Source organism: Hypanus sabinus, chromosome 11, assembly GCF_030144855.1.
Source record: "Hypanus sabinus isolate sHypSab1 chromosome 11, sHypSab1.hap1, whole genome shotgun sequence".
Classification (NCBI taxonomy): domain Eukaryota; kingdom Metazoa; phylum Chordata; class Chondrichthyes; order Myliobatiformes; family Dasyatidae; genus Hypanus; species Hypanus sabinus.
Genome location: NC_082716.1, coordinates 67336414 through 67356379, shown reverse-complemented (window position 1 = coordinate 67356379; position 19966 = coordinate 67336414). Strand labels below are relative to the sequence as shown.

At 39.2% G+C, this 19966-nt stretch overlaps 1 protein-coding gene across 1 annotated transcript in view; it reads left to right on the top strand.

The window, feature by feature from the left end:
• LOC132402072 (kelch-like ECH-associated protein 1) overlaps positions 1-17110 on the top strand; it is a 36173-nt gene extending 19063 nt beyond the window's left edge. Inside the window, exons 2-6 of the mRNA XM_059984617.1 lie at positions 1672-2348; positions 8878-9559; positions 10486-10691; positions 12724-12900; positions 16117-17110. Of these exons, the coding sequence (XP_059840600.1) occupies positions 1802-2348; positions 8878-9559; positions 10486-10691; positions 12724-12900; positions 16117-16265 (1761 nt within the window). The 5' untranslated portion in view covers positions 1672-1801 and the 3' untranslated portion in view covers positions 16266-17110. The remainder of the gene's footprint in view (positions 1-1671; positions 2349-8877; positions 9560-10485; positions 10692-12723; positions 12901-16116) is intronic.
• The last annotated feature ends 2856 nt before the right edge of the window (positions 17111-19966 follow it).

The following is a 19966-nucleotide window of genomic DNA, read 5'->3' as shown; positions in this document are numbered from 1 at the left end:
CATATGAGGAGTAATTGAGATATACAAAGTACCTAGAGCACCCAATAGAGTAGGGAGGATGGTTTTCAACCCCTTTGCTGAATCATTGAGAACTAGGGGGCACAGTCTCAAAGTAAGGCGAAGGGCATTTAGCATGAAATGAAGAGAACTTTCTTAACGCATTCACAATCGAATGTTTGGATTATCTAACATGGAAGGCGCTGTCTTTAGTACTGTTCAAAAATTAATTCAATTGTTATCTGGATTTTGGGAGGAAGAGGGATATGGTGGGAGAATTGACATCAAAGATTTTTTTTCAGCACGAGGCACTGATCAAATTCTACCTTAACATTCTGAAGTCTTGAAATTCTTTAGAATTTTCCATTTTCCAATAGTTGCATCGTTGTATTTTTTTAAGGAAAAGGAATATAACTTTTTAAAAAGGAGATAATTAAGTGAAGTTTTGAGGCTACGTCCACACTACACAGGATAAATCCGTAACCAAAGCTTTTTCTCTTCGTTTTTACCCTCCGTCCACACTAAAACAGCATTTTCGTCCCCTGAAACTGGAGCTTTTCAGAAACGCTTTCCAGGGTGGGTATTTTTGAAAATGCCACTCGGGCAGATCAGTGTGGACGGGGTAACTGGAAAAATCTGAAAACGCTGTCAGACGGCAGCGTGCCATTTCATTGTTTTCTTGAACGCAACCTAACAATTTAAGAACAGACAGCAACAAGACTGAAGCCAGAAGAGTTAAAAATGTACTCACCAAATACTTGGATCCATAACTTACTGAATAAATAAGTATACTGTACTCATTTTGCCCTGTTTTCTGTCCTTGTATGAAGGTGGTTTACCTATTTATGCAATTACTTCTCTGACAATAGATGTCTAACAGCCTAATGTAACTTTGTATGGAAATACAAGATAATACTGATGCAGACGTGTTTTACTCATTTAACAAGGTTCTTTATTAATGCAACAGAGTTAGTCAGTTTTTCAATGTTAGTCGTCAGCTGGGTCATACAATCCGTGAACTCCCTGTCTGTTGCCTCCATACGCTTTGGTATTTGTTTTTTTTTTACTTTTAAATCCTCCTGCGTAAGAGCCAACAGCTGCCCGTCGTTTAAGTTTTTCTAGTCTGTAACTGAACAAACATGCACCGTCTTTCACAGTGAGATTCAACACCAAGCATGTCGCTTGTTTTCGGTAGATGTGTCCTGCGCATGCTCAGTAGGAGGAGATTCGCCGAAATCCCTGTTTCAATGTGGACAGAAATATTTTTAAAAACACATAGTGTGGACGCCTATCGTTTTTACGCGAAACCAGCGTTTTCAAAATCATCCAGTCTAGTGTGGATGTAGCCTAAGAACAAAAGCAATTCACAAAGTTAATGCAAGCAGATTTAAATTATAATAGAGTATTTAAAGACTAAGGCCAGTATTTTTCAGGAGTTTGGGCCAGGTGTAAGGAGGTGTCAGATAGCTCTTTAGCATTCAAAAATATTAAATAATTTATTTGAGAAAATTATTTGAGTTGAAAGTACAAGTGGATTCAAAGGATATTTATTTTTCTTCTGGAATGAGAAACAATCTGTTACCTGAACATGGATTATGCTGATTTCTGTATTAAGGATGAGGTTTGTTTGACAATGACTGTTCTTTTAAAAAAAAATACTTTTCTGTTCCAAAGGTACCCAAGAAAATGATGTTCTCTAAGGAAGTTAATGATGGACACAACCTGAATGGATTTCAGATATATGTCTTCTATGTTTACTGCTTTTCCTGAGAAGCAATGAGCTGTACGTAGTGACTTTGGAGAAATGTCGATGACAACAGAGTGCACAGCAGAAGTGATGCCATCACAAAATGCCAGTCGCAACTTTAGCTACACACTGGAAAGCCACACGGTGGAAGCCTTTAAAATAATGAATGAAATACGTTTAAACAAGCAACTTTGTGACGTGACTCTCAGGGTGAAGCACAATACTCTGGAAGAAGAGTTTGTTGCACATAAGATTGTCCTTGCCTCCTGTAGCCCTGTTTTCAAGGCTATGTTTACCAATGGTTTGAAAGAATGTGGAATGGAGGTTATACCTATTGAGGGTGTTCACCCTAAAGTAATGCAGCGCTTAATTGAGTTTGCATATACAGCCAGTATTACAGTTGGAGAGAAATGTGTCCTGCACGTTATGAATGGTGCAGTAATGTACCAGATAGACAGCGTTGTTAAAGCATGCTGCAAATTCCTGCTGGAGCAATTGGATCCAAGCAATGCCATTGGTATTGCCTCATTTGCTGAGCAAATTGGCTGCCATGAGTTGAGTCAAAAGTCCAGAGAGTATATATACCTGCACTTCAGTGAGGTAGGTACAACTAACAAGTAATTTTAAATTTTGAATGGGTGAGCAAAATTTATCTGTTGTGCTTTTGGAAAGGAACATAAGAGAAGGCCATTAAGCCTTTGTTTGATTCATTGCTCAGATCTTGGATTATTAGTACCTCTGTTCCATTTAAACATTTTTTTAAATCCTTTGATACCCTTGCATCCTGTTCCTGAAAGTTTCAAATTGCCCATGTCTACAATCGTACATCAGCTGTCAAATTTTGTGTTGATAAGGTTGTCACTGTATGTGTTTGGGCTTGCTCTGGGATGTTTTGTGTGTATATTTGAAACAAACAGGCAAACCTGCTGCACTCATGAATAATTGAATTAGCCATTGGGAACTAGTAAAGAGACAATTTTGTGACTGGGGTTGACTCGATGACACATTGTACGTGTGAGTGTTGAAGGGAGATTTGTCAGCAAAATTTGAGAAACTGGAATGATTGTGTTTCATACAGAGAGAAGTGTAAATAATGGACATTTTTTAAAAGTCTGAGTTCTTTAGAAACCTGAATTATGATATCACATAACCATTCTGCAATATTAACACCTTATTTGGAAACTATATTAGTGCATTTAAATTATTGGACTAGTAATGCAGATTATAGATTATTTATATTACAGATGGTCGACAGATTTTTTTTTCAGATTACGCTGGAGAATTTAAATTTTTGTTAAAATAATCTGTAATCTTGAAAAATGCCAGTGTCTGTGACCGGGCTTGATCATAAAACTGGAAATGGGAATGCTTGCTAATTGCACAATGCTCCATCCTACTTGCAACTCAATAGAAAATGAAGCGTTCGTACCTTGAGCAAGATCTAAACAACATTTGAATAGCAAGTAAATTAGTGCCATACTTGAAGCAATGACCATCTCCAACAAGCTGTCTAATAACTCATTCTTGACATTTGATAATGTTTGCATTACCAGATACCCCACCCACAACATCTTGGATGTCACCAATAAATCATTGCAGCTTCAGAACTAGCTCAGAGTAGTTCTCCTTTGGTGAATGTCTCACTCCCAAACAGTGCAACTATCTGCTCAGCACAAGTCCAGGAGAGTGCTGGAATACTCTCCACTTACCCGGGGGTGTGGAAGTTGAACACCGTCCAGAATGTAGTGGCCTGCTTGATTGATCCCTGATGTACCAGATGTAATGTTCGAACCTGGGCACTATTACTGCAGAGTGAATCACCTATGCATTGTGCAGTGCATCTGTGCATTGCCTATACTACTCTAAAAGCACCTTCTAAACTTGGGACTTTTACAATCTAGATGGATAAATATAAGAATAGCAAGCAAGCGGAAATACCAGTAATTGTAACTAATCCTTTCAGAAACATCTTGTTTCTTTATTTTTATTGGATCTAGCTTCCAAGGACGCTTGTATCAGAATGCTGCTTCTGGATTTCAGTTTGGCATTCAATACTATTGTCCCACGGACCTTGGTGAACAAACTCCTACACCCCGGTCTAAATGTTCCGCTGTACAACTGGATACTGGACTTCCTAACGAACTGACCTCTGATAGTCGGGATGTATAACCACTCCTTCCTCCCCATCTTCCTCAACACGGGTGCCTGCTAGAGCTGTTTACTGAGCCCATTGCTGTACGCTACGCTACTGACTGCATAGGCAATCACCAAAGTCATAGAAAAGTACAGCACAGAAAACAAGCCCTTTGGCCCATCTAGTCTATGCTGAATCATCAACCTGCACCAGGACTGTAGCCCTCCATATCCGGACCGTCCATGTGCAAACCTTTAATCATTGAAATCCAGCTCCCATACACCACATATGCTGACAGCTGATTCCACACTCACACAGCCCTCCTGAATGAAGAAGTTTCTCTTCATGTTGCCCTTAAACTTTTTGCCTTTCACCCTTAACCCATGACCTCTGGTTGTAGTCTCACCTAACCTCAGTGGAAAAAGCCTGCTTGTCTTTACCCTGTCTGTACCCCTCATCATTTAGTATACCTCTATCAAATCTCCTGAATCTTCTCAAGTAATTACATTAAGTTCACCGATGACATGATGGGGTCCATCACCAACAACCATGAGATGGCCTACAGAGAGGAGGTGGAAGAGCTTGACTGAAGCCTAGTGTCAGGCAAATAACCTGTTCCTTAACATTAACAAGGCAATAGAGATGGTTATTGACTTAAGCAAAACTTGTACCACTCACACCCTCTCCCCTTTAATTGGGACAGCAATGGAAATGGTGAGCAGTTTCAGACTTCTGAGAGTGCACATCTCACACAACCTCTCATGGTGCCAGAGCACATCCAACATAATCAGGAAAGCTCACCAACACCTCTACTTTCTGAGGAGGCTAAAGAGAGCGGGGCTATGCACATCTGGACTTGTATCATGCTGCGCATTCACTGTAGAGAGCGTCCTAACAGTTACATTACTGCTTGGCACAGGGACTGCACTGCGGCAGATAGGAAGGTTCTACGTCAAACCTGGCTAACGCACCTCCAGCCTACCCACCATTAAGGACATGTATATTGAAAGATACCAGGAAAGGGCTGGTAACACCATGAAATATCCCTCCCACCCTGCTTATGGACTCATTGCAGCACTCCCATCTACACCTGAACCGCCAGACTCAAAACATTTACTTTCCCAAAGCAGTAAGACTGATCAACACCTCCACCCACTAACTCACCCCTCATGCCCCCAACCACACTACTATATTATTTCTTTTCAGTCAGTTTATGTATAGTCACTCCTGTGCCTAGTGTCACTTTATGGACATACAATCAATCTATATAAGCTATTTTACATATTTATATTTATTGTTTTTTACTGCTGTTGTTGTTCTTTATTGTTTGTGCTGCATCGGATCCAGAGTAACCATTATTTTGTTCTCCTTTACACTTTAAAGAATCTTAAACCTTCCTACCCAACATTAAGTCTGTAATAATTCCAAAACGCAGCTGGCATCAAATTTCTCTACAGTAATAAATGCTAGATTTTTTTAGCACCAACCATCTGTAAATTAATTTTTAAAGTAATGATGAGCTGGGAGCTAGAGGATTATTGTAAAGCCTAGGCTGAGCATTTGTGTATTTTAGGGAAAGGCATTTGAGGTCCACAGTTTTATGTGATCTGTGCATGGCTCTACCTACAATAATGTTCTTCTCTGAAATGGTATGTCTTCATCTTCTCAAATTAAGTTTGTTGATGCTGCCCATGTATGATCAGGCTTAAAGTAAGGGTGCTATTACATTTGTATTTCGATACATCATAGTCAAGACAAAAATGTCTCTGTTTTAACATCTTTCAATGTCTGGTATGGCAGATCAACTATGTTTCTGGTAAGAACAATCATTTTGTTTTGTCCTGATTGGCTTGCACAACAAATAGTACAGGTTCTACCCCCCCCCCCCCCCATGCACCTAGGAAGGAATAGCTATAAGTCACAAATCAATCAAGCACCACTTACTTGAAAGTGATCTGCAAATTCTTTTGTTATTTCTTCACTAACTGACAAGAAACAATTTTGTAAAAGCCTATGTAACACGAGAAATAATTGAATATTTTTTGTGTTTGGAAACAATCAAATGAGATTTGACTTGGCAACATGCCTTCAATTTTAATGATTTTTAAAGTTGCAACCTTTTGGCACATCTTTGCATGTATTCTTAATGACTTCAGCACTGCCTTCCTCTGGCTTCCTTCGCATTTCTCTCAAATATCAGATGCTCTCTTCCCTCTGCCAGTTACAACTCATTCTTGTCTTGAAGCAGTATTTTGAAAATTTCATCCATGAGCTTGGGAAGAAAATAAGGGACAAATCACTTGTGCTAGAGCAAGAAATATTCAATTGTACAAAGCAATTATTTTATTTAAATTGTAATCTGGAGATGTGAATGGATAGTGGGTGTTGATATAGGGAAGCATTTGGGCACTGAACCAGGAAGGTAGTTTGTTGCAGAGTGCCTGTCATGTGACAAACAGTTGAAGTCTCTTGTATAGTGCACCGAGGAAGCCTCCCAGCTTTTAACAGCTCTGCTCCAAGCTTTGACAGCTTCGAAGATCCTGGAGGTCAATTAATAGTTTTTATATGATTCTTGTTCAGGGATTCTTTAAAGCTACACACACACACAATGCTGGAGGAAGTCAGTAGGTCAGAGAGCATCGATGGAAATGAAAAAGCAATTGTTGTTTCGGGCCGAGGCCTTTCTTCAGGTTGGAGGCTACCTGTATGGAATATGAGGTGTTGCTCCTCAACCCTGAGAGTGTCCTCATTGTGGCAAAAGAGGAGGCCGTGGACTGGCATGTTAGAACGGGAATGGGGTGGGAATTAAAATGGTTTGGCCACTGGGAAACTCGGCTTTTGGCAGATGGAGTGGAGGCACTCGTCAGAGCGGTCCCAAATTTACGTCAGGAGGCTGCATAGGGAATAATAGGTGGACACAATAGACAACCCCAGCAGATTTGCAGATGAAGTGTCGCCACACCTGAAAGGACTGTTTGGGCCCTGATTGGAGCTGAAGGTGGAGGTGAATGGGCAGGTGTAGCATTTCTGTCACCTGCAGGGATATGTGCCAGGACCAAGGTCAATGGGAGAGACAAACGGACAAGGGAAACATGGTGGGAGAGTGGACAGAAGAGGTAAAGATGTTTGGTGGTAGTATCCTGTTGGTGGAAGTTGCAGAGAATGGTATGTTGGATGTGAGGTAGTAGGTGAGGAGAAGAGGAGCTCTATTCCTGTTAAAGTGGTGAGAGGATGGGATAGGTACGGATCTTTAGGAAATGGAGGAGATGGGTGAGGGTAGCATCGATGGTTTGCCCTTTGAAGAAAGAGGACATCGCTGTTGTCCTGGCAAGAAAAGTCTCATCCCGGGAACAGATGCGACAGAGATGAAGGAACTGAAAATATGGAATAGCATTTTTACAGGAGACAGGATGGGAAGAGGTATAGTCAAGATAGCTGTGGGAATTGTAAGTTTATAAAAGATGTTGTTGGTAGTTGGTTTATATCCAGAGATGGAAACAGATTGAGAAAGGGGAGAGAGGTGTCAGAAATGGACAAAGTGAATTTAATGGCAGGAATGAAGTTGCAGGCAAAGTTAAAGCTATTGAAGGTGAAGTAAATTTCTAACTTTTTAAAGCAAACAGTAAAACAAAGTTGAATTGAAATTTGAGTTTCGCCTTTGTAGGGCATCATGAAAAGAAGCAATCCCCAGTGAAGTTGATGCAACTTCTGAGAGCTGTTTTTCATTTTCCTCTTCAATATTAATGCAGAGGGTCGTTAGCAAGACAGAGCTCTGCTACTGATGGTTCCTGCAGAGAAGTAAACTGACAAATTTGCATTCCAGACCTATCAATGAGTTCCGGACTTGCACAAATTCTGAACATCTGTTTTTTGACAATGTGTTTGAAAAAATCCCAGACTTACTTCCCATTAGTTTAATGTGCCCATATGTTGCTGATAAAGAAGTAAAGGGGTGGGGGGGGGGGGGGTGTCAACAGAAAAGAAGGCACCAAAGAAAATGTTGAATTTTGCAGTCTGTTTCAATGGACAAGTCTAGACTCATTTGTTGTGAGCAATTTCATAAGTGTCTAAAAGTTGATGATAAATAACCAATGCTTTTTGTGTTGTGTGTTGAGTTTGTCTGCTAATAGAACTCTTTTTGTCTAACGTTCTCAGGGTAATGGAAAACTTATAACAAGCTACATAAACACAGTAACAGGTATCTCAACTTCTAAATGAGCAATCCTATTCTCATTTCATTATGTATTTTAAGAAAACGACAAACTAAACAAGAGTGGGTTGTGACCTCCTTATCACTCCTGAGTTTTGTTGGAATAGAACACACTCTCTTCCTTTCCTTCTCTAAGCCACAAGACCGTGTGAATTTTTTTAACCTGTCCATTCCCCAATTACTTTTATATTGAAGTGATTTATTGTGATGTCTCTTTGGTTTCGGCAGGATTTTGAAGGATGTCCCATGAAATAATCTATAGGAGCTGAGGAATTTTTCTGAGATGAACAGTTGTACGAAGGTTCAATAGTTCTAATAGACAGAAAGATTTACAGACGTGCTTTTAATGTTTAAAACCAGTCATGGACACTGAAGTATCCAGTTTGTGTCTTGCCTTCAATTTAAGAATAGTGAAAAGATTTTGAAAGAGTGGGGAGGAGGAACAAAATATCTCCATTGATAGCCATCTTTCATTGTGATGTGTCATCTTCCATTTTCCATTGCTGAAACTTACCAGTTAAGGAGAAGTCTACCCATCATTTAAATCTGTCTTGTTCAAGATTTCCACGTGCAAATTAAGACTGGAGTTCGAAAGTAAGGAATAATATACATTAAAAATGTATTTAGTTTTTCTGCAATTGTTGGGATTTTGTTTCTTGGTTTCATAACTTCAATTTGTCTTTATTTTTACAGATAAATATTTGATCAGTTTTTGCATGAAAAACAAATGAAATCAAATAATAATTATTTTTTTCAAGAGTAACGTTACACTATGTTATTAATAGGTAGCAAAACAAGAGGAGTTCTTCAACCTCACCCAGTGCCAATTGGTCAGCCTGATCAGCCGAGATGAGCTGAACGTGCGCAGTGAATCTGAAGTCTATCATGCTTGCATAGAGTGGGTGAAATATGATCCGGAGAACAGGCACCCATACGTTCATGCGCTACTGAATGCAGTGAGGTGCCATTCTCTGACCCCAAACTTCCTGAAAACACAACTGCAGAAGTGTGAAATACTCCAAATGGATTCCAAGTGTAAAGATTATCTTGTGGAAGTCTTTAAGGAGCTGACATTGCACAAACCAACCAAGGCATGTCCCTGCAGGTCTCCAAATGTTCCTCAATTAATGTACACAGCAGGAGGCTATTACCGGCAGTCATTGAATTTTCTGGAAGCATATAATCCTCTGGAGAACTGTTGGATTCGATTGACAGACATGCCAATGCCTCGAAGTGGTTTAGCTGCTTGTACCGTGCATGGACTTCTGTATGCAGTGGGTGGAAGAAACAATTCGCCAGATGGTAACACTGATTCGGATGCTTTGGATTGCTACAATCCTATGAACAATCAGTGGTCTCCCTGCACACCGATGAATGTTCCTAGGAACAGAGTTGGAGGAGGGGTGATTGATGGAATGATCTATGCTGTTGGTGGATCTGAAGGCTGCATCCATCACAATTCTGTGGAAAGGTTTGATGAACTATATTTCAATATTTATTTTAAATAGTCTTTTCAGCACCCTTTTTTCATCCTCCCCTTATTAATCCAGAATTTGTATATTCTGAATCTTCTCGTAACGTCTCTCGTCCTTGCACCTTATCCTATTATGACCTGGTGGACCACCATATCGTTCATTATCTGTTCCTGCGCACTCCACAACCACGCAGACTGGAAATCTTGTATATTCAAATGTGTTTTGATAACAAGTTGTCAATGCTAATTTAGATACCATCCTAGTGGCTCTTATATTTTCTTTGTTTGATAAAATTACCTGTTGTGTGTTGCAATTTCAAAGCCAGTTCTATCAAGCGATAGGAGGACCAGGATTTGTTTTTTGTTCCTCTTTGAATATACAAAGATCCAGTATTGCCCACTTTTTTCCACTGTGGATTAGAAATAATTTCTGCATCATAAAATAACTTGTATGAAATGTTTAATTATAGCATAGATAGTATAAAATGTTGAAATGATTCATACAAAATGCTGCAGGAACTCAGCAGTTCAGGCGGCATCTATGGAGGGAAATAAATAGTCTGTTTTGAGTTGAGACTCTTCATCTGGACCTGAGTTCCCTCAGTACTTCCTGTGTGTGTGTGTTGCTCAAGATTTACAGTCTCTCTTGTGTCTCTAATAAAACATACACCACCTTGAATTATTTCTGTTCTTCTAACCCTATACTGTGCTTAATTTGATAATTGCAATGTAACTTTAAATATAACTGAACAATTTTTTTAAACTGCTATCTTCAAAATTGTTTCTGTTGCCTAATTCACCATTCTAAATGTGGGTATTCTTCTGCTGAATTGTGCTGTTCTCCAGTGGCACTTGTTAGGTGTTAAATCTTAGTAATGATGCATTAACTCTTGTATTTAGAACAATGGTGTATGTGCTTCCAGGTATGATCCAGAAAAAGACCAGTGGGAGTTTGTGGCTCCAATGTCAACCAGTAGAATTGGTGTCGGTGTTGCAATTGTAAATCGCCTTCTATATGCTGTTGGTGGCTTCGATGGAATAAATCGCCTTAGTTCGGCAGAATGCTATCATCCTGAAGATAATAGGTGGACCACCATTGCATCAATGAACTCTGTTAGGAGTGGAGCAGGTGAGTAAATTGGAGGAAACTTGTCAACACTGGCAAGGACTGAAGGACCGAGAGATGCACGTCCATAGCTGACTGTAATTGGCAGCACCGATGAATAGGGTAGTGAAGAAGGCATTTGGTATACTTCACAGGCAAAAGCTTTCAGTATGGAAGTTGGGACGTCATATTGCAATCAAGATATTGGTTAGGCTGTACTTGGACTGTTTCTGGTTGCCAGACTTCGGGTAGAAGAGGTTAACCACTATGTTCTCAAGAATGAAGGGTTGTAGTTATTCTCACTGGGATGTAGGAGACTGTAAGAGATTTATAAAATTGAATGACACAGACAGGATAGATGATCAAAATCATTTTCTCAAGGCAGTGGAGTTGAAAACTAGAAATTTCAGGTTTAAGACTAAAGGGGAGACATTTAAAAGAGATCTGAGGGATAAGTTCACACACCATGGTGAGTATCTAGAATGAGCTGGCAGAGGTAGATACAATTAAAGTATTTAAATATTATTTGGACAAGTTCTTTAAATAGGAAAGGAGTAGAGGGACACTAGTCTAATGGAGCAACTGGAATCAGTGATTATGGCCATTACAGTCAGCATGGATGAGGTGGACCAAAAGGGCATGTTTCTATGCTCTATGGTTTAAAAATAGTGATTAGTTATTCCATTATGACCTTTGACTACAGTAGACAACTGCAGGGGTAGTTGGATTCAGAAAGGCATTTTACAGTGGATGTAAACCCTGGCATTCAGCTGTTTCAGTCAACTGTATGGCGCACCACCAGGAATGTTTATCACTAGTTCACTGGGAGGTTTTAAACTGCAGCATCTTTTTCCTGGGGCAAATAGATGCACTTTTCAGCCCCCTTCCTTAGTGGCCCTGAATTTACAGCAGAACAAATGAGGGCAAAACACACTAGTCGTATGCCAAATGGAATAGATAATATACTGTTTTTGCTTAGAACTTTGGAAGTTTTGGCAGTCTAGAGGCTTAGGAACATTCATGACTCAATCTATTCTTAGCATGCTGCACACTTGGGATGAAGTGGAAGTCATTAGGGATTCCCTTCTTGATTCAGGTGGATTTGAAAAACACTAACAAATTACACACACCAAAGCCAATGATTCCTGGCATGGGTTTAAATATATTGTGTGTCACTAAATTCTCCTAGATGCTCACTAAAGTTACAAACTACCTACAGCATAATGCAAAATATAAGACATTTGAATATTTCCTGTTTTTATGACATTACATCAGATCTATACTAAGTTTGTGTTGCATTACTTGAATGCAGTCAGATATTGGAAGGAGATTTACAATTGTACTTCTAAGAAGACCAGACATCACATCAATACAATTAGCTGAACTTCTCAATAACTGTTCATGTGATGAGTTCAATAAAATGCATTCATTTCAATGTCTCACATGCAAAGATATGCAGAGATCCCTTTTAATGCTTTCCCAGAGAGATTGAATAACCTGTTCTCTGCTCCTTGTGTCCGCTGGTATAGTTGGAGTGATCATCTACAGAATATGGAAGCGTGCGTAGCCCAGCATCAGAGCATAAAAATACTTAGAAGCAGGAATAGCCATGTGGGGTTTGAGTAATCTTTGCCTTGTCGTGCACAACTCCACATTGCTTGGTTCCCTTTTATCTCAACCTATCCATTTCTGTTTTGACTAGTGGCCGAGTCTCCACCTCCCTCTTGAATAGACAATCCCAAAGATATAGGCATTCTTCTATTCTCGGTCCTGAATGCCTAGCCTTATTTTGATATTGTGCCTCCTGTTTCTAGAAGAAGCAGTATGTTGTATCTAACATATCGAACCTCTTGTACAAGAGTACAATGTTTTACCAGTGTCACTTCACATTTTTCTGAACTGACAATGTAGACCCAGTGTGCTTCATTTCTCCTTGTAAACTAACCCCACCACTGCATGAAATCAGCATAAACCTATTCCTCCAAAAGGGAAAAAGCGGGGAGTAAGAAGAATTTGAACTGGGTCGAGATAAAGGACTTTGTCTGTTTTTGTGTAGGTATCTGTGCACTAAAAAATTCAATCTATGCAATCGGTGGATATGATGGTGTAAATCAGCTGAACAGTGTGGAGCAATATGATGTTGAATTGGACAAATGGACATGTTTAGTGCCAATGAAACATAAACGCAGTGCTCTTGGAGTAACTGTCTATCAGGGAAAAATCTATGTACTTGGTAAGTTTCGATATTAAACCTCAGCTTGGTTTTGGCAGTCCTGGCTCAACTTGCAGTGGAATCATGTTTTGAGATTAAGTGCATGTGCTTTTAAATAATTAATTTTCTATAGCATCCTACATTTGTTCTAAGAAATTCTGACCCCTTCAATTACTGGGAGTTAAATTTTTATCTACGTTGTCTACATATGCTTAAAATATTTTAAATTTAATTTTATTGTTCTCATTTCCTGATTTTTTTAAAAAATCTAATTATGAATGGGGGTTGAATCCTCTCTAAACCATTGTCTATATTTAGCATATAGTACCCTGATACTTCACATTGGGTTTTAATTATTATTTTGAATGGACTCATTATTAACTTTTTTGCGGATCTATTGAAGACCTGGTTTACATTTCTTATAAACTTACAGAATCTTACAGCTTTTCCTTCACAATGAATAATATTGCCCTTTAATATCCTGCTGAAATGTACCACCAACCTCTCTGCTTTTCCATAGCAGTGAACCTTATTCTATTTGGCATCTAACTACAACCTATTTACTTCATCAAAATGCTTCCCTTGTTTACCAGATTTTTGACATCCACTTCTTAAATTTTAATACAGATTTCCCCAATATTTGTCGATCTCTTTTTTTCAGATTCTTTTGATTGATGAATTTGGACAAACTTCCTATTTTGAAATTAAATGAATACTTTTGCACAGCTTCCTATTTGAAGTACAGAAAGCAGAAGTGATTTCCAGATCTGAACCCTGTGGGATACCACAAGGAACATTCAACCAATTCAGAAAGTTTCTTTTCTCTATCTTCTTTCTTTTCTTGTCCACATCCCTCAACTCCAGTTCCATATCCACTAATATTTTCAAAATAACAATTTGTATCTTGCTCAAAGAATTTTTATTATATCTTTGTCCATTGAACTGTATTCATCTGCCATGTACTTTCACCCCTGGATTGCATTTCATGTCTTGTGTTTTCTGAAATGTAGGTGTGGACAGCCAAATTCCTCTGATCCAATATTGGTAGAATAATTTTAAGTGCCCAATAGATAAATAAAGATGCTCATGCCTTCCAGGTGAAGCAGTGCTTAACCTGTGAGTCTGTCAGGGTTACTTTTTGCATTCATTGCTCCTGATGCAGTCTTTTGGTGAGATCAAATGAAGATTGGCAGACAGCTTCATTGAGCAACTTTGTAACAGAAAGGATCTCCTGGTGGCCCCCATTTAGGTGTCATCACCAGTACACAAGTGTAAAGGAGAGCAAAATAACTACTACTCCAGATCTGATGCATGACAAAAAAAACACAAGATAAAGAACACAATAATTTAAAAACACAGTAAATATATATTGATTATATCCATAAAGTGACACTAGGCACAGGAGTGTCTGTACGTGAGGTGACTGACAGGAAATGTTAAAGTAGCGGTGGTTGGGGTTGAGTTAGTGGGTGAAGCTGTTGATCAGCCTTGCTGCTTGGGGAGAGGAACTGTTTTGGATTTGGTGGTCCTGGCTTGGATGCTACCTCCTCCCTGCTGGGTTTTGGACAGACAGTCCATAAGCAGGGTGGTTAGGATCTTTCATGATGTTACTGACCTTTTTCTGGCACCTTTCTGTATTATATGCTCTTAATGGTGGGTTTGCTGGAGATGTGTTGGGGCAGTTTTGACTACCCATTGCAGAGCCATCCTGCCCACCACAGTGCAGTTTCTGTACCATGCACTGATGTAGCTTGTTAGGATGCTCTCCACTGCACCTCCAGAATGACGTGCATGAGTATAGATATTTCAATTGCATTTCCCATTCCCACACCTACACGCCTGCCCACACCCTTCTCAACTGCCTTAATGAAGCCACATGCAAACTGGAGGGGCAACACCTTGTATTCTGTCTAGGTCAGGGGTTCCAAACTTTTTTTTAAATGGCATGGAGCCTTACCATTAATCGAGGGGTCTGTGGGGCCCCAAGTTGGGAACCCCTGGTCTAAGAAGTGTTCAACCCAATGGCATGAACATCAGTTTTTCTAACTTCTCCACATTTCCTCCTGTCTTCCTTTGTTTTCAGTCATTCTGGTGGTCCTCTTAACCACTTCCCCTAGTCTCATTACCAGCCTGTCATCTCCCTCTGGTTTTCCAAGCCCAGGGCAACAATCTTCTGCCTATGACCTCCTAGTTTTTAACATTATTCCCTTTCATTTCCCCACCTGCCTACCTTCCCTACCTTCCTCCCTCCCCACTCCACCTTTTTATTCTGGCTTCTGACTTCTTTCAGTCCTGATGAAAGGTCATGGCCTGAAATATCAATTGTTCATTTTGCCCCATTGATGCTGCCTGCCCTATTGAGTTCCTCCAACATTTTTGTGATTGTTGCTCTGCGCTTGTACTCACTGAAATTCAGAAGAACAAGGGGGGTGGGGGAGTCCTCATTGAAACCTATTGAATGTTGAAAGGCTTTGATAGAATAGATTTGGAGAGGATGTTTGTCATGGAGAGGGAGTCGAAGACCAGAGGATGCAGCCTCAGGATAGAGGGACATCTGTTCAGAGTGGAGATGAGGAGGAATTTCTTTAGCCAGAGAGTAGTGAATCTGTGGAATTTGTTGCCACAGACTGTTTGGAGGCCAAGTCATTGGGTATGTTTAAGGCAGAGGCTGATACATTCTTGATTAGTATTTTCAGGATATGGAGAGAAGGCGGGAGATTGGAGCTGAGAGTGAAATGGGTCTGCCATGATGAAATGGTGCAGACTCAAAGGGCCAAATGGCCTAATTCTATTACTATCTCTTATGGATTATTATGTTCACCTTGAGCAAGTAACTAGTCATAGTTTAACATCTCAACAAAGAGAAGATACTTTCTGCACTTCAATCCTCCCTTCCCAGGCTGAACTGATAAGACTTGTTTATGTTTGCAAGTCTCAGGAATGGGCCTTGACCCATGGACTTTAGCTTAGTGTCAATATTTGGACAAAGATGATCAAAATAAATAACTGAATTCATTCTATCAAAATGAGTGTGTAGTATTTGGATTCATGAGAAGAACTTGCCAGCACTAAGCTATAGCAAGGTTTACAGGATTCACTTTGTGTACTCACTCATTGAGGGAGCAGGCATTGAGATATTTGCACGTCTTGACTTCAGTTGAGAATAAAAACATAAATTGCAGGAATGTTAAGTTTTAGTGATTATAATCTAAGTTTTAACTTGATGTTTCTGCATAGGTGGCTATGATGGACAAGATTTCCTCAGTAGTGTGGAGTGCTTTGACCCGGACACTGGCCAATGGACAGAAGTGACACAAATGACCTCTGGGAGGAGTGGTGTTGGTGTTGCAGTCACAATAGAACCGTGCAATTTGTCTCGGTGCTGATGTTCCAAATCTCTTGATCAACCTCAATCTTAATAGTTCTCTCGGACTTTCTGATGTGGATCCGTTTTTTAAGAAGACTTTACCAGCACTTTAGTGCAAATCTCATTTTCAAATATGGAGAGCTTTTTGCACTCGTTTTTTCTGTAAATCAGAAGAAAATTTATATTGAACTCTTGACAATTTGACATTTACTAACTAATATGGAACATAAATTCTGAACCACACAAACAATCCAATTAGAAATCTTAATGAATACTTGTTAGATAATCACAGGTGGGTTTGTGTTGCAGGGCTTGTCTTGCTCACTAATCTGAAATCTACAGTGTTTATCACCTATTCCCAAAGACAATTTCCATGTTCTAATGAGGATGGCATCTTGTAACAATATGCTAATTACCTAAATTAATTAACTTTGATATTTGCAATTACCCACTTCTTGAACAGCATGCACTAAATAACCGTAATAGACGGGCATATGGTAGTAAATTAGAACAGGAGCCTGACTGCTCCGTGTATGAGTACAGAATCCAGGTCGGATTACATTAGCTGCACAGAGTTTGAGGAGGAGCAGGGGGATGGGCACTGGAGCGAACATCCATTTAAAAGATTTTCTCTTTGCTCGCTACATCTGGTTTCTCTTGTGCTCTGAGAAGGGGAAGTGTAATTTAACTGTGACTGTTTCCCAGTGCCATACCACTTTATTTTGCACTAGTACTTGGGTAAGAACATCAAAAATAATTGAATTCATTCTAGCAAAATAAACATCATTGACTTAATTTCTAAGACAGTATTTTTAATAAAATGTGTTCACTTTAATAAAATGTTGTATTTAATAAAATACGTTGTAATATTGTGAGTTATTTTATTTTAGAGCATGTTCTTTTCCTGAGTATGACCAGAGTTCCTTCTGTCCAGATTTCTAGATGATTTTGTTTACATGATTTCCAGATTTAAGTGCAGAAAATGATGGTTAATTTTTATCTACTTTAATTTGTCAGATCGGGCATTGGGAATATTTGCATGCTGAATGCCATGTTTTCAGGAGAATCTCATTAAACATTCTGACTTTAATTGCATTATCAATTGGCAAGTTAACTTATATATAAACAACTTAATTGAGGAGCATGTGCTAACCCTCAAACAACTTTCTTTCTTCCTGATTATCTTTAGCCCTTCCTGAGAGGAGAACTGACCTATTTCTGCTAATTTTCACTGAGATTGGACTCTGATTAAGGATGGGGGTCAAACTTAAGTCCTCTATTTGCACCAAACTTTTAAATTTTATAAACCAAGGAATCCTAAGAAATTAGATCTACAGATTTTGGTAACTTTATAGAAATGTGTAACTGAGTTTCAAAAATAGATGCAGAGGTGATAATACACTTACAGAAAGTATTAATTAGATGGTTTTTGATATGCTAATTTCAAAGAAATGTTAGGGTTAAGGAAAAGACACTAAAGAGGTTTGCTAATGGAGCTAGGATGAGAGGTTACAACCACAAATAAAGATCAGGAGACCTTTCACCAGTGTACATAAGGCTGAGGAAAAATATCTGATGGTACTCACTCAGTTAAAGACAGAAAAGAACAGTTTGTTAGTTGGTAAGAAGTTAACCACAGGACAAAAATAACATCAAAGTAAAAGGGGAAAGTCGAAGTTTGTTTTTATAGTTAGGATAAAACATAGCAAACCACTATCAGAAATAATGGAGTGAGAAAATGCTATTATAGCCTTGTTTCTTTTTTTAAAGAAAAATTAGAAGTAACTACTTGAAATGGAGAAGAGACAAGACTGTATGAATAATAGAACCAGCCCCACTGGAGTGAATTACTTCCCCTATAAAATATTTCTAGAGGATTCCTGTCTCCAGTTCCCCTCTGACTTTCACTTGAATCGTTTCTTAAAATGCAGCTTATGCTGCAATAGTCAAAGGTTGATGTAAAGCTGCAATTAGCCCAATCAAAAGAGATAACTACAACACCCTTGCTTCTATTACTTGCTCCTTTTCATGAGCTTTGTTTTAATACTCATACCCTTGTGCTTTCTGGGATCTTTTTATTGGTTGACTGTTCTCTGCTTTACCCTGGTGATCTGTTGGCAGTGGCTTGCAATTTGTAATTACTTTGTAGCTCTGCTAATTCTGCTAACATGAGTGGTGCAATTGACTAATGTGGCCTTTGGAAAAGGAGTGGGAAATAAAACAAACTAGATGTTTGCAATCAAATAATTACTTCTGAAAGTAGGTGTCTAATGAATTCCAATTACAATAATTACTTGCTGCTATTTGGATTATATGAGGGGGCATAATTTTAAGGTGGTCGGTGGGAAATATGGGGGGGGGTGTTGTCAGTTTTTTTACACAGTGGTAAGTGTGTGGAATGCACTGTCAGGGTTGGTAATCGAGGCAAATACATTAGAGACTTTTAAGAGACTCTTGGTTTGGTATATGGATGAAAGAAATGGGACTATGATGGAGGGATGAATTAGATTGATCTTGGAGTAGATTACAAGGTCATCACAGCATTGTGGGTGGAAAGATGTGTACTCGATCTGTATTTATGTTCTAGTCAATAAAAAGGAAACATGAATAATGGTCAGTACTAAAAATAGAAATAGACCTGCTTTCAAAACTGGGTAGAATGCAGAGGAGTCGGTAAGTTCCATCAGACACGATGAATAGTCAGCCTGAAATGTTGATGTCTATTCCTCTCTATAGATGCTGCCTGACCTACTGGGTTTACCCAGCATTGTCTGGTACTCTGGATAAGCACAGAATTACCATCAGTACCATAGCTTGCATTTATCCCATCAAGTGAAAGTTGTAAACATCAAATTACTTTTTCCAAAAGAAACTGGTTCTGTTGCATTAATAATCTGATCAAAATAAATCCCAGTTCAGTGGGTGCTTTTTAAATATCTGTCGTTCATTTGCAATTTCACTTATTTTTAAGCTAGAATGTGTTTGCAGACCTTTTGCTATTTTGAGGAGCCTGTGGTGCAATCACTGTTAAGAGCCATTTTCCATTAGTAGAATATCACCAGCAGCCCACACCCCTAAAAGAAACCCTGATGAGCCTGTGGTGCTATTTTTTGCTATTTTGAGGAGCCTGTGGTGCAATCACTGTTAAGAGCCATTTTCCATTAGTAGAATATCACCAGCAGCCCACACCCCTAAAAGAAACCCTGATGAAATAGAGGGAGTCTAACAAAGTATATTGTTGGAGCACAACAGTACCCACTGTTTTATGGGCCTATGTATAGCATCACATCACAACAGGGAGGGGATGTCAGGACTGAACATTTCAAGTGGCTGGATCGCTGTCTCTGGCTGCAAAGGTGGCAGGAGCTTTATATTTTCCACCTGTGAGCCATTGTACGTTGATGTAGAACATATGCCCAGTATCTCCCACTGAGCTGTCCATGGCAGCCAATGCAAAGAAAAGTGGAATCATCTTTCCTTCCTACCCACCTACAAATAGGGAACAGCTAGGAACATGTGCACTAGAGTTTTGAAATACAAACTTTAATCCTGTGCAAAGTGTGATTAAATTGTACCCTATCACACTAATGGTTTGAGAAAGACCTACGAAACTGCAAGCTGTTGCATTTCCCATATCTGTGGGTTGTGTGCAAACTCATTAAAAATTAAATGTTTATGATACATACCAGGAACCCAAGGAGAGTGCAGGACTCACCTGCT